This window comes from Giraffa tippelskirchi, chromosome 13, assembly GCF_054371585.1.
Source record: "Giraffa tippelskirchi isolate mGirTip1 chromosome 13, T2T-mGirTip1v1.2.pri, whole genome shotgun sequence".
Lineage (NCBI taxonomy): Eukaryota > Metazoa > Chordata > Mammalia > Artiodactyla > Giraffidae > Giraffa > Giraffa tippelskirchi.
The window spans coordinates 122415008-122440741 of NC_137287.1; the positions used below are offsets into that span (position 1 = coordinate 122415008).

Consider the following 25734-nt stretch of genomic DNA (forward strand, 5'->3'; position numbering starts at 1 on the left):
GTAAACCCATGGCTGATTCATGTCAATGTATGGCAAAAACTATTACAATATTGTAAAGTAATTAGCCCCCAACTAAAATAAATAAATTTATTAAAAAAAAAATCTTTGCAAATATATGTATCTGAATATCCACAAGTTTACAGACTAGCAGAGACATAAGCGGCTATTTCATAACGTTTCCATTTTTACCAGCACATAGGCCAGTGGGGGTTCGATCCCTGGGTCGGGAAGGTCCCCTGGAGGAGGAAATGGCACCCCAGTCCAGCATTCTTGCCTGGAGAAGCCCATGGACAGAGGAGCCTGGCGGGCTACAGTCCCTGGGGTCGCAGAGAGTCAGACAGGACTGAGCACGCGTGCAGGCAGACAGGCAGCGTGAGCACTCCATATTTCAAATCCCAACGATACAACCAACAGAAAATGGAAATTCGCTGTGTAACAAACACAGATTCAAATTTCGTGGGTGAGTCTAAGGAAACAAATGCACTTAATTCTAAAAGGATGATAAGTGACAATTTTTAGATCTTCTGAGACATTACTGTAAATTCAGAATATCACCCACAGGCTTGGCTATATTAAATGCCTGCCATGTTGGCCAACACAGACCGCATGTCCTGAATCAAATTTGATTTTGGAACTCATCCACTCCAACTGAGGTGCTGTCCCAAAGAGCGTGCAATTAAAACAAAAAATAGAGTTGATAAAGCATAATTCTTAAACTTACCTGCCCATTTTTTAGGATAGGAATGGATTGACTGCCTTAATTTTTTATGGTTAAATATCTTCAAGGGTCAGTTATCAGAGACGAAACTGGTTTACTTGACTACTTTGGGGATTTGGATGTGTCCAGAGACTTCTATTCAGAGATGGGATAGTCAGTCCTTCATTCTCTTCCCATAGATGATGCATTCTTTTCCCACCTCGGACAACGGGCTGGCTTTGGATGCCCATGGGAATGAAACGTGACCATGCAGAACTCAGAATGGCCTGGGGAGCCCACGACCAATCATAGGAGGCAAGAGATCCCGCTCAAGTAAAACAGTCAGTAGTTTTTCAAATATTCATGAATACTGATGTCCTTGATCCAGGACAAGGACTCTGGGCTGCAGGTGTAAACATCTGATGGAAGGTTCTGCGGGCCACCTAGACTGATTCTCCTTGAGTCTGGACAACTTCTCCAACACTTGGTGCCCCCGCTAGAGCTCTGGGTGCTTGCATCGTAACGGTGAGTTCTTTGTACCTCTTCTCTCACTAGACCACAAACTCCCTGAGGCCAGGAACCTTATCCTGTCCACCACTGTGGTCATGCCTCACCTGCGTCTGGCAGCATCACACTCAGTGAAGATCTGATGTGTGCGTGCATGCTAAGTTGCTTCCATCAACTCTGTGCGACCCCATGGACTTGAGCCCGCCAGCCTCCTCTGTCCATGGGCTTCTCCAGGCAGGAACACTGGAGTGGGGTGCATGCCCTCCTCCAAGGGATCTTCCCAACCCAGGGATCGAACCTGAGTCTCCTGCATTGCAGGCAGATTCTTTTACCCTCTGAGCCACCAGGAAAGCCCAAAGATTTGATGCCAGCGTACATTTGAAGACTTACTTTGAATTAAACAGAAAGTTTATTCAGTAGGCTCCTGAACTGTTGCATTGGGGAAGGGGGCATTTAAAGGGCAATTTTTCTAACTTTTGAAAGAAAATTGAAAAAGCAGTTCTTGGAATAAACATTTACAGAAAGGACAAGAATGCTGATAGTATAAGCCTTAACATACAAACCTTATTATCTTTCCCCAGCTTTGTCCAGAATTTTCAGCTATTGTCTAGTATTTACAGTATAATTCTTGACACCAGCTGGTGGCATCAGATTAATGCGATACTTATTTTCCTGAAGGAAAATAACATCCGGACAGCGCCTGGCACATTGTAAATACTAAATAAATGACAGTCAGTGTTACTATTAGCAACTTGGCAGGGAAGCTAGCTGTCATTAAGACAATTACATTGACAACCACGTAATAATAATCAGCCCACCTAATTTTTTCCTGGCTCTAATCTCAACTAGAGATTCTTGACTCCCAAATTTTGACAAATACTGTTGTTTAAAAATCCATTAACTAAAGGAATCAGTGCCTTAAAATACAATGTATCTACTTTTATTTCCTTCTTCACTCAAAGAGTTCTTTGCTGGGTCCCCAATATAAACAAACTCTCAAAGTTAAAAGTAAATGCTCTTTTTTAAGATCAAAAGAACTTGCCTTTCTTTGCACAGGAAAGAAAGCAACTGATTCTGATGCCTCTTAAACGAAACAAAAAAAATCTTGTTTTTACAAAGGGATTACCCCAGCTTGTTGGAAAATAATTTGTCCACAAAAGAGTGGGCCCAGAGCTGTAAAAGCCCTCTTCGCACACTTTAGTGCAAAAGATAGTTAAAGATTAGCCCAGGCTATTAAAAGTAAGAAATGAAATGCATTCCAAAAAAAGCCTATAAACACCCTGTATATGAAACCAGCTACTGAGACTGGCAGGTATTTCAGTCTTTTAGAAACCGTCTTTATTCTCCTAATGCCTTTCCTCCAGACTCCACTGATCATAAATGCAACCTGTCCGGCTCTGCCTTTGATAAATGGAAGGACAGATTCATCTGTATGTTAGTCACCTCGTCTTTTCTGTTACATAAAACAGATGCCACAGCTGTTATTGTTCTTGCAACAGATGTTTCTGCCCACAGACACACGGGCAGGCACCGGGCTACAATGCGCTGGTTGTTCTAGAGGGACCTACGGCTGGTCACCTTGTCAGGACCCCTCAGTGATGGCAGAGCAAGACACGCGTGACCATCCTGCCCCACAAGTGCCCCCCGGCACCCCACCCCCCGAGCTTGTGCTAAGAGCAAAACCAATCGTCTCACCCTCTCTGCAGGGCCATCCTCGGACTGCGTGGATAAGCCAGGAATTTCGGCGGCCGGGCGAGGATGCTGTGTGCTCTCAGCCTCCTGGGGGAGGTCCACGGGGGCTTTGTCCCGTCCCTTGTCCAGCTTGAAGAGTTTGTCAAAGAAGCTGGAGTCCTTGGGCTTGGCGGGGGCTGCTGCCCCGGACTCAGACGGAGGATGCTCCGGCCCAGGGGTGGCAGCGAGGCCCTCCGCTTGGGCCGGGGTCTGCCCGGGGCTTTTATCCGGGTCGCGCCTGGGCGCAGCTGCCACCGGAAGGGCCATGGGCTCACTCGGGTCTTTGTTTCCTGGAGCTTTATTGGAGCTGACATCAAGCCTCACGGATCCACTGGATGAAGCCGTGGCTTGGTCGCCGGTACGCCCTGGTACAGGCCGAGAGAGTGTCAAGAAAAAACGAGATTTAGCAGCTGGTGCCCGGAGTTTGGCCTCCTTCCCAAGACTCTCGCCGTTGGCCTCCGCAGCCGCGCCGGTCTCCATTGTCTCGGGGGAAGAAGCGGCCACATTATCCTCCTGGACGCCGATTCCCAGATCAACTGTAAAGGCAAACATGAACAGCGGTCATTCACCCCAGCGAGGACATCCAAGGGTCACGGACAGACTCCCCGCATTTCATACACAGAGGCGGGGAGACAGGCTGGGGGCCCCGCTGGGTCCTGGCCCCTCTGCAGGGCAGAGGTCAGCTGTCCACGCATCTTCTGACCAAGGCGAGGGGGAGGAAGCCAAGGAGGAAAGTGCCCGCCCGGGGCCGTGTGAGGGATGCTGACGGTCTGCTTTCATCTCCCCGGGATCCTGTGAGAAGCCAGTCTTCACAATTTCACCTGGGAGGCAGGCCAGCTGTCCCGGGCTTAGGGGAAGAGTCTCCAGACCTCAGCCTCCTATCTGGGGCAGGAGGATTCTTTGTCAGGTCCACCTTGTGCCGTGCAGGGTGTTGGGCAGCACCCCACAAGACGCCTGGAGCACCCGAGCGGGACACCAGAAGTGTCTCTGGGTGTTGCCAAACGCACCTTTGAGAACGGCAAAGCTGGACTGTCTGTTTGAATCTGAGTTACTGAGCTTTTCTATGCCTCAGTTTCCTGGTAAAATGAGGAAAACAGTAGAACCTACCCCCATAATTTTGTTACGGAGATTCCATGGGTTAATATTCTCAAAGCACATCAAGCAGTGCCTGGAATATAGCAAGTGCTCGATAAACGGCTTAAGCGTTAGTCATCATTGTTACTGCTGAGGGCGAACAGACAGCCAGGGAAGCTGGGGCATCCCCTCCCGGCCGCCCAGTGAGCAGTCTGCTTACAGGCCGAAGTCTGACTGCAGAGGTCATGCGCTCTCCGTCTCACCTGCATTAGCGTCGGCTGGCAAGAATACAGGAAGATTCTAAAAAGGAATACTCAGACGCTTCCACACCGGCGTCTGCAAGTGTGGGCGTCCACACAAGCAGGTGGGCTACACCCCCGGCCACAGGACTGGGTACGGGTTCTGCCTCCTCCAGGGAGGGACTCTGTCTCCAGAATCTACCCATTTCTGTTTCGAACTCTGCGTAGACCTAATTGAACCACCTCACTTTCTGGGTCGCCTTTATAAAGCAGTGCAGGAAAAAGATACACTGCAAAACTGGATATCACAAGTGAAGATCAAGATTCTCGGGCTGCCCTGGCGGTCTAGCGGTTGAGAGTCCATCTGCCAGTGCAGGGGACACAAATTCGACCCATGACCTGGGAAGATCCCAGGCCGCAAGGCAACCGCCGAGCCCTCAGGCTGCAGCTCCTGAAGCCTGTGCTCTGCAACAAGAGAGGCCATGGCAGCAAGGGGTCTGAGCCCTACGCCGAGAGGGTGGCCCCTGCCCGCCGCAAGCAGAGAAAGTGTGAGTGCGCAGTGGCAAAGACCCAGCACAGCCAAGAATCAATCCATCAATCTTTTTTAAAAGATCAAGATCCTCTACCCACAAGCTGTGTGACCTTGGGCAAGTCACTGCAAATCTCTGAATTTCTTTATATGTAAAATGGGGGAAATAGAAGCTCCCTTGTAGAGTTGTGATGTGTCAAGAATAAAACATACAAAGGATCAGGAACCCTGCCTTTCCATAGTAGCTGCTTAATAATTGACAGATCACTGTGACTGTGTAGTTTGGAGTCAACCACGTGTTAATATCTGTTTGTAGGGAAATAGAAAGAGAAAGAAGAGAAACTATGGCCTTCCCTGGTGGCCCAGTGGCTAAGGTTTCATGTTCCCACTGCAGGGGGGCCGGGTTCGATCCCTGGTCAGGGAACCAGATGCTACATGCCACAGTGAAAAGATTCTCATATGTCATAACTACACAATGCCCCAACAAAGATCGAAGATCCCACATGTTGCAACTAAGACCTGGAGCAGCCGAATAAATAATTTTTTTAAAAAGAAGAGAACTGAGGTTTCTTTAGGTCATATGTTGCTCATAGGTGGTGAGAGATACACAGAAGTTTCTTCAAGTCATACGTTGCTCATAAGTGGTGAGAGATATGCACACCCATTAGCAATTATTTTTGCCAAGCTGTAGTCTCTCACAGTGTCTGAAGTCAAGAAGAAACAGTAAAGGAGAGAGAGAGAGAGCGCGCGCGCGCGTGCACACTGGACTCCTGGGCAGACGGCGGCCTCCTCTTTAAGCTTTGAGGAGCAGAGAAGAAATGGTCCAGGAGACCAGGGACGAGCGCCAGGGCCCCTCATAGACTCAGACCTCAGGGACATCACTCTCTATGAACGCTGGATGGGCCTTCTGGCTCACGTTTATCATTTTTCTGTGGTCCTGGACTTCATAATTGTGGTAAATATTATATCCAGAAGGGAAGGGGGGAGTGAGGAAGTGATGGGTGGATGTGTCAGGATCCCAAGTAAGCAAGTCAAGCGGTTGAAGTGTCAGAGGGAATGTGACTGACCTGTGGGGACGCCCCACACCGGGAGAAGGGGAAACAGCTGACGAAAGACAGAGAGCCAAAGATTCAAAACGAGGAAGGGCTTTTCAAAACACCAAGAGCATCAGCTGATCTCTGAGTGTTTGCCTCCTTCCTTACTCTCTGGCCAGGAGCCAAAGGAGCTGGGGCTAAGTAAGAGCGTTTCGGTAGGAGAAAAAGTGTTTGAAAAGAATCTTTGCAGGGACAGACTTCCAAAAAGTGCCAACGCGTTGCTTTGACAAAGGATCCATTCCTTACACAAAGTGCCTAGAGTAAACTCCAATGCACGAAGAGTTACAGCAGATGCCAACCATAAGCACTGGTATCAGAGGATGGGTTAAGTGTTTTTGATAACTTGTGAGGCCTAGGACTTCTTAGATAGGGCAACCCATAACTACGAAGCTCTGCCCACCCCCCAAACTTGGGTGAGCACGTATCCAGTTCCATCACTTGGAGCTTCTATTTCTCTTGCTAAAATGCTCACCTATCAGGTGGGCACATGACCTCAGCTAGACTAACAAAAATAAATCTTGTGATTTTTGCTGAGCCTACTAGAACAGAGTTGTGATCTTTGTGCTTGAGTAGGCAAGCCAGTAAGGGGGTACATCTGGAACTGGTGGCCTTGGCTATCACATTCGAGAGTGCTTGCCTGAGAATCAACACAGGAGAAAGCAAGCCAAGAGATCTGTGGTTGCATTTGGACGCCTGGATCCACCTGTCCCTGAAGCTGGTTTACCATTCCACAGCCAGAAGATCTTTGTTTTTTTCTTTTTCCACTTATTCCAGTCTTAAATTAAGTACCTCCTCTGTGACTTGGAGGGAATTTCAGCAACTTAGTCAGTACCTATTTCACTTGTTAATTAATAGCAATCAATCTTCTCCTTGAGAAGTTGTCTCCAGGCTCTTCAAATATATCCAGGAGGCATTTAATACAGGATGAAGGAGAGAAAAGATGAAATGCAAGAAAGTGAGTTGGCAGGAGCTGGGTAGAAACAAACAAACAAAGACAAACCCACCAACATTTTGTTTTCTCAGTAAAAATGAAGGGAAAAAATCCACATGGGGAAAGATATTACAGCCACTTGAGACCTTGGATGAGCATTGAAAAGGAAATAAATTGTATTCTGAAACAGTCACTCACACATGCCCAGTCTCTGAGAATGACTAGGAAGAAAACCCACTTGAGGTCCAGGTTTTCTAGTCCTGCAAAGATGGGGATAACCTCCACGCCTTCCTCACAGTATTATGGAAAGAATAAAAAGTTCCTTCTGGGTGGCCGGAACTAAGCTTTTCATTCCTATGAAATCCTTGGGAGAAGTCCATCTGGAATCTGGTTTCAATAAAAAGTTTTCTCACAAAGCAGACAGATGATATACCAAATAGATTTTACTTCCCCTGTAAAAAATGTGTAACAGGTTAAGGAAAATAAAAAGAAATCAAGTAAGAATGCAAATGGTAGCTCCCAACTATTTAGGAGAGTTGAAAATTTTGATCTCCTTAGTGCAGAAAAGACATTTTGTATTGTGTGTGTGTGTGTGTGTGTGTGTGTGCGCACGCGCGTCTTACTTAAGAAAGTCATTTTATCTAGACTGTGATGGAGAACTTACTTCCTACGGCACCTTAGTGTCACTGAAAAGTACTTAAACTGTGGATCAGAGGAACCTGGGTTTAACTCTAAAAATGAAATATGTGACCTGGACAAGTTCCTTTATATCATGCTTCCTCAATTTTCTTTAAAAAAAAAAAATGGACAGGAAAATAATTGTCTTCTTCAAAAGGTAATTGGGAGGACTAAGCAAAATGCTTCCTACAAGGTACTTAACATAGGTGGATATTTAATAAATATTAGTTGTTTTGTTACATTTATATGTTATTAATATAATGACCACGTCATTTCCTAAATAGAAGCCTAAGGAAAGGAATTATTCCAATGATTTAACCTACACACTTCGGGGGTCTGGAAAGACTTTTTAAAATAGTAATGATGTGGGGCTTCCCTGGTGGCTCAGTGGTGAAGAATCTGCCTGTCAGTGCAGGAGACATGGGTTCGGTTCCTGATCCAAGAAGATCCCACATGCTGAGCAGCAACTAAGCCCGTGGGCCACAGCTCCTGAGCCTGTGCTCTGGAGCCCGGGGGCCACAGCTCCTGAAGCCCGAGCGCCCTCCAGCCCAGGCTCTGCCACAAGAGGAGCCCCTGCGCTGAGAAGGGCACGCGCCCCAGCTGGACAGCAGCCCCCATGGGCAGCAGCCGGGGAAAAGCCCAGCAGCCACGAAGACCCCACAAAGCCCGAAACAGATAAGGCAATTTAAGGGGAGTGACAGGGATTCACTGATGTTCAGAAATCTGAGAGCCTGGGCCATGGAAGTTTCAAGGATGCCTTTTCGAAGGACCAAGTATTCTTAGTCGAGACAAACTGCTTCCTCCGCAATCTGTTACCTATTTAAAACACACACACATACACAGCTCATATGACACTATTCAGAATTTCTGAGTAAGGGCTACCTTTTATTTGCTTTTTTCATGAGCCAAAGCTACAGTTTTCACTTGATACAACTGTAAACACAGTAGCTGATATTCACTGAATGCTTTCCGCATGGCAGGCAGTAAAGTAAGTGCTGAATGTAACAAGAAGTATTTGTTTCTGTATTATAGCAATCCATGCCAGGTACCGTGGTCTCTCCCATTTTACAGGCGTAGAAACTGCAGCTCTGAGAATAAAGTCACTTTTTTAAAAAAGCATTTTGCTGCACCAGGCCTTAGTTGGGGCGTGTGGGGTCTAGTTCCCTGACCAGGGGTTGAACCCCAGGGCCCCTGCATTGGGAGCCCGAATTCCCAGCCGCTGGGCCACCAAGAAGTCCCTAGAATTCTTTTCTTTTAAGAACTCAATATCAAAACATTTCTAGTGCTGAAGGTTAAAGAGGAAACTAGAAACTGTCGGCATAAGTTTATTCATGAACGAGGGGTCTGCTTACGACTCCCCACTCATACACTGTCACGTGGGTCACTACGGAGACCAGTCAGGGTAAAAGCCAAGAGGAAATACAACTCACACTAATCGCAAAGGGAGATTGCAAATGACGGCGGAGTTCACAGGGCCGTGTAAAGATCACACACGTGGTTATTGTTGGACGAGGACCCGAGGGAGTTCAAATCGCTCACCAGAGAAGAAGGAAAAGGAGATGATGACACACCAAACCCTTCAAAGGGGAACTCCAGCTGAATATCAAAGGGTTACCACGGACCCTAGGGCAGACTGATGAAGACCTCAGTTGTGCAGAAACGACCCCTCTGCGGTCAGGCTGCGGGAGTCAAATGACACTTCAAAGAACTGTGGTTTTCTGTGTTGCGTAAATGCATTTGTTGTTTTAAAGATCTTAAAATAAGGATTCACGGGTTAGCTGCTTGTGGCTTGAAGGAAGATGTTAGATTTGAAACCTTCACTGGATGATCAGATTTCACGCTCTCCATCTCAGTATTAACAGGGCAGGATGTCCTCTCCAAGAGAGTCTAGCAAAAGTAAAAGAAAGGAATGGGTTTGGGGCAGGGAGGAGGGAAGAATTCTCAACTGTCAGCTGGATACGCCGTGTCTGAACATTCGGGGCTGAAAATGCTGGGTTCAAACGTTATGTGGGCAAAAGGTAACTTACCCTGCACTCTCTCCCGAAAGCATCCTCTAAAGTCAGCCGTCAGTCAGCTGTTAGTCACTGCCTGGGCTAGACTGCACCAGTGACTCTCAGAAATCTCCCTCCCCTCTCTTCTTTTGTTTATTCTTATTTATTTTTGGCTGTTGGGTCTCCATTGCTGTGCGGGCTTTTCTGCAGTTGTGCTGAGCGGAGACTACTCCCTAGTTGCAGCACATGAGCTTCTCTTGCTGCAGAGCCCAGGCTCCAGAGCGCAGCCTCAGTGGTTGCGGTGCACGGGCTTCACTGTCCCGAGGCATGTGGGATGTTCCTGGATCGCGGGTCACACTCGTGTCTCCTGCACTGGCAGGAGGATTCTTCACCACTGTGCCAGCAGGGAGGCCCTCCCCTCTTTGCATGCAGCTCCTGTCATTCATAAGCTTATAAAAGTCTGGAACATGCAAAGATTACCTAAATGCAGAACCAGTCTTTGCTCCAACATGAGCAAATACTGTCACTCAAAGACAGATGTTTTATTTTTTCTCAGAACCACACATTTAACATGTGCTTGCCTCCCATATGATTAATCTCTCATTGCTTCCCTTCTCCTGTCTCTACCCCTCACCTTCACTGCAGTATAACGAATCTTTGCAGCGTGGTGTCGCTTATCAGACTTCGTTCATGCTCATACAAATACATACAAGCATCCCAGATACAAGAACTAGCAGGCTGTATTTGTCCTTGTTGTTTTTTACAAAAATAGAATTATATTAGATATCATTTTTGATTGCTTTTAGGTATCATTGGTATGGATTGCATGTGTCCCCCACAGTTCATATGCTGAAATCCTAACTTCCACTGTGGTGGTATTAGGAGGTGCAGCTTTTGGGAGGTGATTAGGTTATGAGGATGGGGCCCTCATCAATGGGATTAGTGTCCTTGTAAAGGATCCCAAAGAGCTCTCTTCCCGCCTCCACCACGTGAGGATACAGTGAAGAGATGACTGACTGTGAACCAGGACCTTGTCCTTCCCCCAGGCAAGGACTCCGCTGGCACCTTGAGCTTGGACTTCTCAGCCTCTAGAACCACGAGAAGTAAACGGTTATTGTGTAAGCCTCCAAGTCTCTGGTATTTTTGTCACAGCAGCCCAAATGAACAGATATAACCTTAGTTCTCCCCTTCCTCAATCAATACATCCCAAATCTATCTTATCTTTTTAAAATTGCTGTAAAATGTTCCTTAATATGAATATACCAAAGGATATGTATGTCATTGGCTGATCAATGAACATTCGGATAGTTTCCAAATAATTTTTTTTTCCATGTTCATTACAAACAGTGCTGGGGAAAACGTCTATGATCAAAAGTCCTAAGCTAGTGCTTTATTTCTATAGAATAGAGTTACAGATGTAGAATCGCTGCACCCAAATTAATGTGCATTTAATTTTTAAAAATAGACACTGCCAGATTAATTCCTAAAAAGAGGCTCCGGAGATTCACATTTCCGACAGCAATATGATAAGTGTCTCTCACCCCCAAGGGTGGCAAGGAAGAAAAACAGCAGGAGCACTGGTCATGCACACAATATTAAACACCTTTCAAATGCTAAAAAAATAAAAAAGCTTACCAGGGAGAATCATACAGCATTGTCTTAATGCTCTCAGCTATCAGGACATGAACGCTAAACTTTGGAGATGGTAGGTGGGAGCAGGTTGAATTCAGCCCACACAGAACACTGCTAAACAGTGGCAATTACTAGTGTGGGAAGCTGAGAATAGCTAGCCAGAAAGTAATATGAGACGAGGGGCTCAGAGGAAAGGGATGGGGAAAAGAGCCAAATCAAGGAGGCTTTACAGGGACCTCTGCGGTGGCCCAGCGGTAAACAGTCCACCTTGCAATGCAGAGGCCATGGGTTCGGTCCCTGGTTGGGGGACTAAGATCCCACATACGGCAGAGCCAGTAAGCCCATGTGCCACAGCCACGGAGCCCCAGCGCCCCAGCTAGAGGGCCCGTGGGCTGCGTGGAAAGACCTCAGACAATGCAACAAAGATCCCTTGTGCCACAATTAAGATCCAACGCAGCAGAATAAATAAATAAATTCTTAAAAAAAGAAGACGTATTCTCCAGAGTGGGAGATGCAGATGATCAATGAGCACATAGAAGCTGTTCGATATCCTCAGTCGTCAGGGAAAGGCAATCAAGACCACAACGTGTTACCACTTCACACCCACCAAGACAACCATAATCAAAAAGACTCTACAACCTAGGTGAACCTTGAAAACGTTATGCTCAGTGAAAGAATCCAAACACAAAATGCCATCTATGGTATGATTCTCTGTATGTAAACTGTCCAGGGTAGGCAAATCCAGAGGCAGGAAGTACACTAGCGGTCACCGGGGTTGGGGAGGGGAACTAGAGATTAACTGCTCAAGGGATTTCTTTGATGAAATTTGACGAAATGTGGAATCAGACAGTGGAGATGGCTGTATTACCTTGTGAATACTGTAAAAAGGACTACGTCGCATAATACACTTGAAAAGGGTGAATTACACGGTATGTGAGTTATAGCTCAATTTTGAAAATGAAGACCCTGTGCTAACAACCACCAGCACAGCTCTGGGGTGGGGGGTGAACACCGAACATGGACAGAGGATTCACAGTCAAGACAGGTGACTTTCAAGCCAATGGGAAGAGACGGATGGGATACGTCTACCACGAGAAAAAGCGCTAAGAGGTGAAGTAGGAGATTTCACAGAGAATGTGCCTGCGGCAAGGAGGGGCAAGGAGGTGGGGCATCCGGCGGGGCCAGTTTTCAGAACTGTGTAACCGCTTGAAGCAGAGGGCTGATGCCGCAGGGTCTGTGTGGGTGGCGTGTCCAGCAGGGCTGCAGTGGGGAGAGCTGAGGGTAAGGAGACCGTCTACCGAGGGAGATGTGTACAGAGAGATGGCGGAAGGGCAGAGAGGGCGGGCACCCGGGAAACGCGCTAGAGCCCGGTAAACTGTGCCGCTCTCTGTGGTCCAGCTGCATCCTTGGAAATCAGCGCTGGCGGACAGCAGGCCAGTCCAGGGCCCGCGCTTCCTCCTCTTCGCCCAGAGCTGTCCCCGACCTCACAGAAGCGCTGCAACTAGCGTGGTCTCGTGCCCTCCTGCTGGCCAGTGCGGTTTAAGCGGACGCCTGCTTGGGGCACGGGCTTCCGGCGAGGACCCTCCTTTCGTTCCCAGTAAAGGGAGAAAAAACAGCGGCGCACGGTGGCCTTTCCTGCTTTTGGGTCCCATCGCCCAAGGACCGGACGTGTGGGTGGGGGCAGCTTGGAGCCACACTGCGTATTTCGCGCACTTACCTGGCATCTGATAATGCTGTTGAGCTGCCGCACCGCACTTGGAAGGGCTGACCCCCAGACTTCTTTTCATAATTAAAAGTGCTGTTTACTTAGGGCTGTATTACTTGCAGAGGATCCATCAGGATCTAGGACTTGCTTTTCAGCTGCTTTTCTTGCTCCTCTACTGCCGCTGGTCTGATGTGTCACGGTTCATTAATCTATCAGTGGTTTGCAAGCTTTCTGTGTATCTCAGAGCCTGGGCTAAACTCTAGCATTATTGCAACAACAAACAAAATCTTCTGTTCTCAGGAACTTTTATCCAAGTGGGGGAACAGATTTAAAAAGCCAGCCAATTGGGGGAAGACCGTGAGTGCAAAGCGCAGAGACCGATTGGCTCCCTTCCCAACCAGAGATGCTGGTCCCAGGCTCGTCCCTCTATCAGGTGGCTGAGTTTTGGCGTTGGGTCCCCAGCACACTTTGCCCAGGCGTCCTGACCGGCTTCTCTTCTCACTCGTCATGGCACAGCACCGGCAGGAGGATCATTTATGCAAGGCAGGATTTTCAATCCAAAAGTTATTCCACTTACTTCTTTTTAAAAAGGCAAAATCAGACAATTTTTCTTTTCAGGAAAAAACTGACTACAAACAAAAATGAAAGACTAATAAAAACTGACTACAAACAAAAATGAAAGACTAATGTTTTTAGAAACTTCTTATCCAGCTGAAACAGAGATGGTCTTCTGCTTCTGAACAATGACGGTTTCTGAGAGATAAATCATGCCTTAGTCTCTGCCATTCGTTACCAGCGAGAGCAGTTTTCTTCTGTTGTGATAAATGTGATAGAAAGAAATCAAAGAAGGAGGAAAATGAGGTCCTTCTATTTCCCTGAACACTAGTGAGGGTTTAGGTGGAAAGTCTGGTCAGGTGACGCCGCAGGGGAGAGGCCGGTGGGAGGGGGCACTCGTGAGTGTGGGCCCCGGCTGTGGCTTCCTCTGTCTTGTTTATTTCTTCACACTTGTCCTGTGCCAGTCGCTCTATACAGCTCATGTTATTATTATTCCCACTTTCCAGGAGAGCCTCTGCGAGTACCCGTTCCTTGCCAAGGTTACCTAGCTGCAGAGTGACACAGCCGGGCTTCCCAGGAGGCACTAGTGATGAAGGACCTGCCTGCAAATGCAGGAGACGTGAGAGATGCAGGTTCGATCCCTGGGTCGGGAAGATCCCCTGGAGGAGGGCACAGCAACCCACTCCAGTACCCCTGCCTGGAGAATCCCATGGACAGAGGAGCCTGGCAGGCCATGGTCCACGGGGTCACAAAGAGTCAGACAGGACGGAAGCGACTTAGCATGCATGCGTGACACAGCCAGCACGTGGTCTATGAGCCTCCGAGCCTTCAGTGAGCTCATATTAGTGTCTTGATGCTGCTGCAAAAAACTACCACAATTTTTGTGCCTTACAACAACACAGGTATCTTATATCACAACCACCAGAGCCATGACAGTTGACAGTTGCCATGGCAACAGCTGAAAGACTGTCTACAAGGACTGGAAAGGGGTGCTATCCCAGTCCTGGACATATCATACCCCTGTTCTCGGTAAGTCAAGAATATTCCTCCCTCTCTTAACTTAGTTCCCTCCCTTTTGCCTTGACCTTCCATTATATATGGTGTCCCAGCCCAAGTTGGGTTGAGAAGTTGATTTTGGAACCAGGTCCCTGCTTTTCCATCCTCTGGCCATTCAGGAAAGCTTGTGCTGTTCTAGGCTCACCATCGGTGTCTTTTCTGATTGTTTGAATCTGAATGAAAGAAGAACCTTCCCCGCCAAGGAAGAGGGCAGCAGTCTGGCCAGGACCCAGGTGGGGGTGCTGTTGTTCAGTCGCTCAGTCGTGTCTGACTCTTTGTAGCCCCAAGAACTGCAGCACACTAGGCTCCTCTGTCCTTCTCTATCTTCCAGAGTTTGCTCCATCATGTCCATCGAGTCGGTGATGCCATCCAACCATCTCATCCTCTGCCGTCCCCTTCTCCTCCTGCCTTCAGTCTTTCCCAGCATCAGGGTCTTTTCCAATGAATCAGTTCTTTGAATCAGGTGGCCAGAGTATTGGAGTTTTAGCTTCAGCATTAGTCCTTACAACGAATATTCAGGACTGATTTCCTTTAGGATTGACTGGTTGGATCTCCTTGTAGCCCAAGGGACTCTCAAGAGTCTTCTCCAACACCACAGTTCAAAAGCATTAATTCTTCGGCTCTTCACCTTCTTTATGGTCCAACTCTCACATCCTTATGCGACTACCAGAAAAACCACAGCTTTGACTATATGGACCTTTGTCCGCAAAATGACGACTATACATCTCTTTTCCCGACTTTCTCTCTGTGCATACACACACGCATACCCCAAATGAACACAAACATGCATCAAAAGACGTGACCAGAGAAGTTTGTCCAAAGGACAAAAAAACAATCACCCAGGATCCCACTTTTGTAGCCCTTTACAAACTGCACTGAAAGTGATAATAACCTGGAGAAAACAGCACAAGGATGGTAAGCTGCCTTCCCCGTTAAAGGCACAATCACTCCAAAGTGAGCTGCAGAGGGCGCATTGTCAGTGGACACAGGCGGAGGTTTTGCCTTCAGAGGACTAACTTAAACTTGCTACAGATTCTTCAGTGGGTGCTGATGCAAGGCTGCGTCGTATGAAAGCTGGTGCAACTAACCCACGGGTCAAACGAGATTTTTTTCCCGAGTATGTAGGCATCCACAGCAACGCACTGTCCCAGATTGTTCCCTCTACTTCTGTTACCCATTCTCCTCTCTCCAGGAAGACCTGCCAATTACATATATATAAAACATTACATACATATGTATATATGTACACGTAACATACACACACATTACATATATATATATAATTGCTGGGAGCGGAGAGGAAAGTAAGGCAGCGGGGAGAAAACAGGAGAGGGTGAAAACAAGAGAGGGGACTGTCTCAGTTTCCAACCTTTTGTTCCCACGTTCTTCTTCCGACACACTCCTCGCCCTTGTGCCCCATATTAAAAATGGGGGCAAGACCTCAACAACAACGGTAACTGAACGACAACAAAGAAAACCTTTTCTGTAGGACACATTACATCGTCAGGGCCTCTGGATTAGCCGAGAATGTTGACAGTTTGCAAATTATAAAAACGATACAATTCTCCTTTCCAGGGGTGTGCGTCTCAGCAGCCAGCTTTACACCACTCTCCCCGAAGCTGCCGCCGCCAGGTCAGTCCATTCCATGCACATCAAAGCAGAAATCTGACTCACAGGTTGAAAGGCAGGAAGAGACGTGTGACTTTATCTCATCCTGTGGTTGCCAGTCCTGCCTGTGCCTCTGAATCCTCTAGAAAACCTTCAGCAGTTCAGGCCCCCAGGGCTCAACTGGAGGGTATTCTGGAAAGATGGGACCTGGGCATCTAAGCTTTTAATAAGCAACCTAGGTTAAGATACTGGGACATCATATAACAAGAAATATATATTTGGTCTTCATCCCTGTTCCTCGCACAGAGCTCCTAAAACTTACATTTAAGAATCAAGAAGATGACTTTTGTTACTGATAACAAGCCAGCCCCTTTTAACCACATCTGAGTTTATGTTAATGAGGTGATTTTGGAAAAGTTCCTCTAAGGATGGGGCCCTGGTTGCCAGAGAAACAAGACATGTGATCAGAGGGCTAGGATTTCAGCTTCACCACCCTGACCAATCTTCCAGGAGGGGGGAGCAGCTGAAAATTGAGTTCCATCATCAATAGCCAGCAATTTAATCAAGCATGCCTACGCAATGAAGCCTTCACAGACGTCTCTGAAGAACAGGGTTCAGATTGCTTCTGGGTCGATGAACACGTGGAGGTTCTGGACGGGTGGCTTGTCCAGAGAAAGCATGGAAGCTCCCCTGCCGCCAGGGCCCCCTTCCCCGCTGTCCCCATCACCTCCTCCATTGGCCGTCATCACCGAGTTGTATCCTCTGAGAATGAACTGGTAACCTGGTAAGGGGCTTCCCTGGTGGCTGAGCGTAAAGAATCTGCCTGCCATTGCAGGAGACATGGGTTCAACCCCTGGGAAGATCCCCTGGAGAAGGGAATGGCAACCCACTCCAGTATTCTTGCCTGGAAAATGCCACGGACAGAGGAGCCTGGGGGGCTACAGTCCAGGGGGTGGCAGAGAGTCAGACACGACTGAGCGACTGAACAGCAACCATCTGTAAGCACATAGCTCTCCTGTGTTCTGTGAGCCATTCTAGCAAATGACTGAACCTGAGGAGGCGGTCGTGGGAACCTCTGGTCTGAAGCCGAGCAGGACAGAAGTTGTGGGTAACCTGGGGACTCCCCACGTGCCATCGGCAGCTTTAGTGGGAGGTAGTCTTGTGATCCTGAGCCCATAACTGGTGGGAGCTGATGCTAAATCTTGGTAAACGGCATCAGAGCTGAACTGAACTGGGGGACACCCGGCTGGAGTCACGGAACCCCTTGGTGGAAAACCCACATAACCGCTGTCAGATGTGGTGTGAGCAGCGGAGCACAGCGAGGGGAAACGGAGAGCAGTTTCCTCTCTTACACTAGGAAATTCTAAAGCTTCTGGAACCAACGCTGTGATGCATCCCCTCACTGTTCAGGGAAGGACGCTGAAGCCCAGAAACTCCCAAGCAAATGGCAGCGACCAGAACCATCGTGTAATCGTGACAGCTAACACGTGCAGAGCACTTCCTGTGCGCCACTGAAATGCGCGTTTCATTATATCCGATACCTATGTTGTAGGTACTGTTATTACCCCACTTCATCGACAAGGAGGCTGGGGTTCAGCGAGGTTAAATAACTGGCTCAAGGTCACACAGCTGGTAGGTGGCAAAACCAGAAGTCTGATTCCAGAGTTCTTACCCTCAACCACTGGGACACCCTGCCTCTTATATAATTTATTGATATTTTTCATACAGTAGAACTCAGTCACTTTTGATGCTTGGAATTTAAAGCCTTGTTGTTGTTTAGTTGCTAAGTCGTGTCTGACTCTTTGTGACCCCGTGGACTGTAGCCTACCAGGCTCCTGTCTATGGAATTTCCCAGGCAAGAATATTGGAGTGGATTGCCATTTCCTTCTCCAGGGATCTTCGTGACCCAGGGATCAAACCTGCATCTCCTGTCTCTCCTGCACTGGCAGAGTCTTTACCACTGAGTCACCAGGGAAGCCCTTATCGCCTTATACTCCAGAATAAAATCAAATAGATAAGTGCATTGTCCAGTTTCAACACTGCCCTCTGCTGTCTTCTATATTTCACTTGTTTCTTTGGAATCCCTAAGTACTCCAGAATAAAATCAAATAGATAAGTGCATTGTCCAGTTTCAACACTGCCCTCTGCTGTCTTCTATATTTCACTTGTTTCTTTGGAATCCCTAAGTGCTGGGTAATAAGTAAAATGCTTGGCAAATGATCACCTTGAGTCCTCTCAGCAATTCCATGAGATAGGTATCATTATCCCCACTTTACAGATGGGAAAACTGAGGCTTAGAAAGCCTCATGACTTGCTCCAGGTCCCACAGCCAGTAAGTTGCAGGGCAGGGGTTTTAACTTTGGTCTGTTGGACTCCAAAGAGCCCAGCCTCCCAGTGTTTATATTCTGTTGCTTTTCACTTATTGCTGTAAATCCTCAGACTCTTCCAGACATCATACACACCCAAGAGAGACAAGTGCTGTTAAGAGTTGAATTGCTGAGACGATGGAGTCCTAACCCCCACTTCCTATGACCTCATTTGGAAATAGGATCTCTGCCGAGGACCAGGTTAAGCTGAGGCTGGGGCTGTGCCCAAACCCAAGTGCCCGTGTCTCTACAAAAGGGAGAGGCCTGGACCCAGAGACAGATGCTCACAGAAGGAAGATGCTGGGAGAACCAAGGAGGAGTGCTGTGTCGAAGCCACAGAGTGTCTGAGGCCACCGGGAGCCAAAGCAGAGGCAGGGGACAGTCCTTTTTTTTTTTTTTTAAAGACTTTTTTTGTTTGATGTGGACCAATTTTTTAAGTCTTTATTGAATTTGTTACAATATTGCTTCTGTTTTATGTTTTGGTTTTTTTGGTCATGAGGCATGGGGGAGTCTTAGCTCCCCAACCAGGGATCGAACCTGCCATCCTGCGTTGGAAGGCAAAGTCTTTACTACTGGACCCCCAGGGAAGTCCCCAGGGAACAGATTTTTTTCACACAACAGATCGCTCAGATCCCAACCTGGCCCCTACCTTGAATTCCAACTTCTAGCCGCAACACGGTGCGACAGTCCATTCCTGCTGCCTAAACCGACCGCTTTGTGGCGCTGTGTTTGCAGCCCCAGGAATGAATCCGCGCGCCTTCCACGCGGCTTCAGCCCCGGGACCTGTCTCGCCATCCGCGCGGCCAGCAGCCCTTCCCCAGCCGCATCGCCACCCCCAGGCTGAGCAGTCGCCGTGACGCTCACCTTCATCGTAGAGTTCCACGGGGCGGGCGGATATGAGGACCGGCAGGCCGTTTTGACCACACTCGTCCCCAGACGCGACCTGGAACAGAATGTGCAGCAGTGTTAGCCAAGTCTTTGATGAGAAAAATCAGAAAAACTCAAGAAAGAAACTCATGGCCACAGGGGTGCCTCACAAAATAAAGTCTCCACTTCTAGAAACTACCCCACTTTCTGTCATGCCTCAGAGCAACTAATACCCCGATCTAAAGGACTGGATTCCTGTATTGAGGAGAGCTGTACACCATCTATGCCTGCTTTCAGCAAGCCCCGTGACCCCAGGCAGGACAGACTCCTCCGTACAGACGGGACTCCCTGGCAAACGGGGGCGCTGGTGTGACTGGTGATGGGACGAGAGCGAGACGTGCTGGGGGTTAACCACACCCCGGGGTCCCACACACAAGCACAGCGGCCAGTCCACACTCTCCTCCGATACAGGAAGTTGCAGTTTTTCTGCTCCACACCCACCCCCTCCATCGAGCTGTTGCAACCCCTTTCCAGTTTTAGGTCATTGCTGGATTATTTTTTTCTCTTCTGTTATTTATTGCTGACATTTAAAAAGATTACACATATACATGTATGCATATATGTACATATATATACACATACAGACATACTCACGTGGAAAGAAAAAAAGATTGCAAAAAAGAATGTCTGTTACCCAATGTCATTTTCATAATAAATGGTACCACTCATAGTTGGCGTTAACTGAATATTGATTATACGCTCAGTACTTTGCATGTCTTGTCTTATTTTGCTAACACTATTAGTAGTGTAATATATGTTAATAAGTGCAGAGAGAAAAAAAAAAAGCTAAAAGACTAAATACCCATCTTTTGGAAGACTTTTCTTTATATTTTGTAACAGTTTTGTTTAAAAGAAGCTTGTATTTGGAGGTTCCCTGGATGCCAGGAGCACTACCAGAGCTGTGATGCCCAAGAAACGTCTCCAAACCCTGCCGGTGGTGAGGCAGAACCACCCACAGCCGAGAACCACCGGTCCAGCCCCAGCTGTACCTGTGCCTCGGACGGATGGGAGTCAGTCTCCAGTGAGACACAGGTTCCATGGGCCCCCATCCCTGTGATTTCTGATTCCCTGGGCCTTGAGTGGGGCCTTAAGAGCCTGCACTTTTAACAGCTCCTCGATGGGATCTGAAGGTTTGCGTCCCACTCAGCGACCCCCGGGAGCAGCAGCGGCCGCATCGCTCGCCCCCAGTGAGCCCTGGGCAGGCTCTCCCTCCTGCCGTCATCCCGACCCTCCCGACCAGCAGCTAATGACGCAGGGCCCGTAAGGACTCCACCTGGTGAGTGTCTGCTTGCGAGTCATTTGCTTGGTCTTCACCTCTTTGGGGAACACTCATTTGGTTACCCATTGTTCCTGCAACAGAGAAAAAGAGAGACATGAAAAACTAAACCCGAGAGAAACAGGAGTCTCACTTCTGCATACAAAACTGAGATGCAGAGACCTGTCCAGTCACTGCGGGAGTAAGCCCCGGGGAGACCAATTGCTCACGTCTCTTTTGAGGAACGAGGGAAGATTCGGGGCTCGCGAGTTCAACAGAATCGAAGTCAGATGCAGGAGCTTCACTGGCGGCCCCGTGGTTGGAACGCCACACTTGAGCCGCAGGGAGCACAGGTTCCACCCCTGGTTGGGGAACTAAGATCCCGCAAGCTGTGTGGTGCGGCCAAAACACGAAAGTGAAGCAAAGAGCTTGGTGGTTTAGTCGCTCAGTCGTGTCTGACTCTTGCGACCCCGCGGACTGTAGCCCGCCTGGCTCCTCTGTCCATGGGATTCTCCAGGCAAGAACACTGGAGTGGATTGCCATTTCCTTCTCCAGAATAAAGAGTTTGGGAACCTAAAAAAGAGTGGATATATGTGTATGTATAACTGATTCACTTTGCTGTACAGCAGGAGGTGACACAGCATTGTAAACCAACCAGACGTCTGTAAATTTTCTCAAAATTTCATTCATTTTCGGCTGTGCTGGGTCTCTGTTGCTGCACGGGCTTTTCTCTAGTTGTGGCTTCTCAGTGCAGTGACTTCTCGTGTGGCAAAGCCCTGGCTCTGGGGCACGCAGGCCTCAGCAGCTGCGGCTCGTGGGCTCAGCCCTTGCAGCTCCCTGTCCTGGAGCACAGGCCTCAGTAGTGGCACACGGGCTCGGCTGCTCCGGGGCACGGGGGATCTTCCTGGGCCAGGGTTGGAACTTGTGTTTCCTGCATTGACAGGCGGGTTCTTTACCACTGAGCCACTAGGGAAGACCCCTAAAATTTCTTTAAAATGCAGTCCCAATTTTCAACTGCATTTCATTTCTAGGGGAATATTATCATCATGAAAAGCATATTCCAGGTAGATATCATTTTCTTCCTTCTTAGCCAGTCACAGCTATTAGATCAAGGAGATTTTAGAATGGGGACAGTTAAAATGATACTGACAAATTTTAATATCTGATCCTCAAACTAGATTAAGTCCTCTGTTAAAACCTCTTGTAGCACAGGCATTTTTTCATAGCACTTAGCACTACGTGTTATATATATATATCTATCATATGTAATAGATATCTATATTTATATATATCTATTTGGCTATATTTTCATTCATTTATTGATTCAACAAACACACACTAAGCACCAGCTCTGCACCATATGCTGAACCAGACACCAGGGTTGCAGCTGTGAATTAAATAGATGAGCCCCTTTGATTTCATGGAGTTGAAATCTGTTGGGTGGACGGAGAGGAACAAACAGACAGTAAATCCTCAAATCAGGCCACATCTGATAGCTCAAGGCAGCACGGGCAGTGGAGTTGAGCAAAGACCCGGAACAAGACAACCTGGGCTTGAACGCTCTCCCTGCCCCTCGCGGCTGCGTGTCCTTGGATGAGTTAACTAGCTTCTCTGTGCCTTATAGGGCTGCTACAAGTACACAATGAGTTAATGCTTGTAGGGTGGTTAGAACAATGCATGGCTCTTTATAAGCAATATAGAAGTGTTTGTTAATCCAAACACATACGGTTCAATGCTATGAACAAAAAGGTAATCTGTAATATATCTATTATTACATATGAACATTAAAGGGGGCACAGAAGAGGGCAGGAAGGGCCACAGTGGATGGGACGGCTCCGGAACGAAGCACAACTGACCAGAGTCAGCTTTGAGGGCAGGACATGTAACTTCTCCCCCTTCCCCATTAGCTGTAAGCACCGTGAGGTCAGGGGTGGTCTCTCTTTACCCACCATTGTATCTCAGCACGGCATCTGCACTGATCAGGTGTTAAATTATAACTTATTAGTTGAGTGGAGGGAATAATTATTAGTAACAATCCCTCACCCCGCAGCACTGAACTAGGCACTAACCCACGTTATCACTAAACCCTTCAAGAGCCTCGTTACAACACTAATGATAATGGTTCACAACTGTTTAGCATGTCCTCAGCTCCAAGCTGTTTCCCAAGAGCGCCTCCTGCGCCGGCTCGTGTGGCCCTGCACGCCCGTGTGAAACAGGTGTTACTGTCTTGTCACTCTGGCCAAGAGGAAGCTGAGTCACAAGGAGGCAAAATTACTTTCCAAAGGTCAGTTGGTTAAAGACGGCAGAGGGCGATTCCCGCACAGGCTGCTTGTGCTCCAGCCTCCGGAGTGTTCCCCGCAGTATTCCCTCCCCCTTGGAAAGGAGGGAATCGCGTCTCCTGAACGCGCCCAGGACACACATCCAGAGAAAGGCCACGTGAGCTCTTGACCCAGAGGATGTCTGCTTCCAGAGGTGGGGGTCCTTCAGTCCCTCTGCGCTGCCTTACTAGTTAAAAGCTGCTTTTTCACACAAATAAGTGATTCCAGTGTAGGCCATCTCCCAAGACCTGGATGCTGACTCATCTGCCTGGTGGCTCTTGGAATAACAGCCAGGGATTTTAATTTCTGGCCGAAAGCAGTCAATGCCTCTTCAAAAATTTCCATGGTAGGAGACTCAAGTAATCAGAAATCTGGGAGGCCGCAAAAGGGCTTTCTTGGGGGAACCTGGTAGATATCAGAATTGGGATTTTATATATTAACAATAGGTAATTACAACAGGTAATAAAGCTGAACAGTGCTAAAACATACAGGACCCTAGTCATGTTGCAATATTTTCTATTTATAAAATCCAAGATATCCATACTCCCAATAGGCCATTGCTTCATCTATAAATGGGATACTAAGAAAATAATATTGAATATTCAAGGCCAGAGTCGGCAAATGACAGCTGGGGAACAAATCTAGTCTGCCGCCTGTTTTAGGCTGGCCTGTGTGCTAAGAATGGATTTTACACTTATAAAGGGTTGGGGGAAAAATTAGAAGAATCATAGATTGTGACACATGAGAATTATATGAAATTCAAATTGTGGTATCCATAAATAAAATTCTATTGGAAGACAGCCATGCCCGTTCATTTATCTATAGTTTACCTACAGCTGCTTTCAAGTCCTGAGGCAGAGTTGAGGAGTTTCAACTGAGACCATATGGCCTGCAAAACCTAAGATATTTACTGTCTGGCCTTTTCTAGAAAGTGTATAGGTTTTGCTCAACATTAGCCTCAGTAACATATACTCATTTTGCAAATAATGAGATTGAAGTAGCTGAGAGATTAAGTGTTGCCCAAATTAAGACTGACCAGGAACTGAACCCACTGTGTATAAAAATAATGACAAGTCTAGCAACCATAGTAACGATAAGACAGTAATAGTCAGGGCTTTTCCCGTGGCTCAGTGGTAAAGAGCCCGCCTGCCGGTGCAGGAGACACGGATCTGATCCCGGGCCAGGGAGATCCCACATGCCGTGGGCAGCTAAGCCCGTGCACCGCAGCTGCTGCAGCGTGGGCTTTAGAGCCGGGGAGCCCACGAGCTGCAGCTCCTGGAGCCCTCACCCCCGAGAGCACGCGCTCTGCAACACGTGGAGCCACCGCAGCGAGGAGGGCCTGCGCTGCGTCTGGAGAGTAGGCCCCTTCCGGCAGCCTGAGAAAAGCTTCGCACAGCAGCCGAGACAGCCGGCACAGCTTCAGTAAATAACATCATGTTTGAAAGAGAGTAATATTAATGAAAATAATGTTGCAGTTTAGTTGCTAAGTCATGTGTTAGTCGCTCAGTCATGTCTGACTCTTTGCGACCCCATGGACTGTGGCCCAACAGGCCCCTCTGTCCACGGGATTCTCCAGGCAGGAACACTGGAGTGGGTTGCCATGCCCTTCTCCAGGGCATCTTCCCGACCCAGGGATCGAACCTATGTCTTCTGCTTTGGCAGGCGGATTCTTTACCGCTGAGCCACCAGGGACGCCCCAATATAATAATAACAACAACAAATTTGGTGAGTGCTCATCACCTGCTGAGAAACTGTCCTGAGAGCTCTACGTGCCGTAAATGAACTTACTCCTTACAGCAAACCAACAAGGCAGTGGTATCATCATTCCAATTTTACAGATGAGAAAACTGAAATTCGTAGGTTAAACACTTCAACCAAGGCCACTTGCAAAAATGTATACACAGTAGGTGATGTCTCCATCTAAATCTAGCTCTTTACAAAATTAAAAATAATTTACTAATGGGCTTACAAACTTTCAAAGCTCCTATTATTCAATTTACATTTAATTCAATTTGGGAGCTAACTTCAATAAAAATGTTTGAGGTTATGAAAAAATCTTTGCCCTGACAGAGCTGCGTGTATGCAAACGGGAGAGAAACTTTCAACCCGCAGGAATTTGGGTTCCATATCCTGACCGTTGCAGGTTTTAAGGCGCCTCTCGGGCAATGTCGAAGCCAAATGGCCTGAAAGAAGGAAAATCCACTTGCACGTCTTTTGCAGGGACAACTTGGACTCAGATAACATTGGTTTCCGCCAGCAGTTACAACATATGTGTTGTGAAATTGCTTCTGCCTTTCAAATTTCGCGAGGGGCCAGATTTCCATGAGATGAAAACAAACGGTTACTGCCACCTATCGGTCAACGTCAGTATTGCCCGAAACAAACATGTTGGGCCTGCAGGGCACGTGTGCTCAGTCCTGTCCCGCTCTGCGACCCCACGGACTGCAGCCACCCGTGAGGTCAAGTCCTGTCCCGCTCTGCGACCCACGGACTGCAGCCACCCGTGAGGTCAAGTCCTGCCCCGCTCTGCGACCCACGGACTGCAGCCACCCGTGAGGTCAAGTCCTGTCCCGCTCTGCGACCCACGGACTGCAGCCACCCGTGAGGTCAAGTCCTGCCCCGCTCTGCGACCCCACGGACTGCAGCCACCCGTGAGGTCAAGTCCTGCCCCGCTCTGCGACCCACGGACTGCAGCCACCCGTGAGGTCAAGTCCTGTCCCGCTCTGCGACCCCACGGACTGCAGCCACCGGTGAGGTCAAGTCCTGTCCCGCTCTGCGACCCACGGACTGCAGCCACCCGTGAGGTCAAGTCCTGCCCCGCTCTGCGACCCACGGACTGCA

General features: G+C 48.1%; 1 protein-coding gene across 4 annotated transcripts in view; it reads right to left on the reverse strand.

The window, feature by feature from the left end:
* The window catches only part of BCAS1 (brain enriched myelin associated protein 1), a 143339-nt gene that overhangs the window by 68321 nt on the left and 49284 nt on the right, over positions 1–25734 (reverse strand). For all 4 annotated transcript variants that reach the window (XM_081557300.1, XM_081557298.1, XM_081557299.1 and 1 more), the window contains 3 exons: positions 20594–20670; positions 19258–19336; positions 2900–3471 (listed from right to left, as the gene is read on the reverse strand). In XM_081557300.1, the coding sequence (XP_081413426.1) occupies positions 2900–3471; positions 19258–19336; positions 20594–20665 (723 nt within the window). In that variant the 5' untranslated portion in view covers positions 20666–20670. The remainder of the gene's footprint in view (positions 1–2899; positions 3472–19257; positions 19337–20593; positions 20671–25734) is intronic.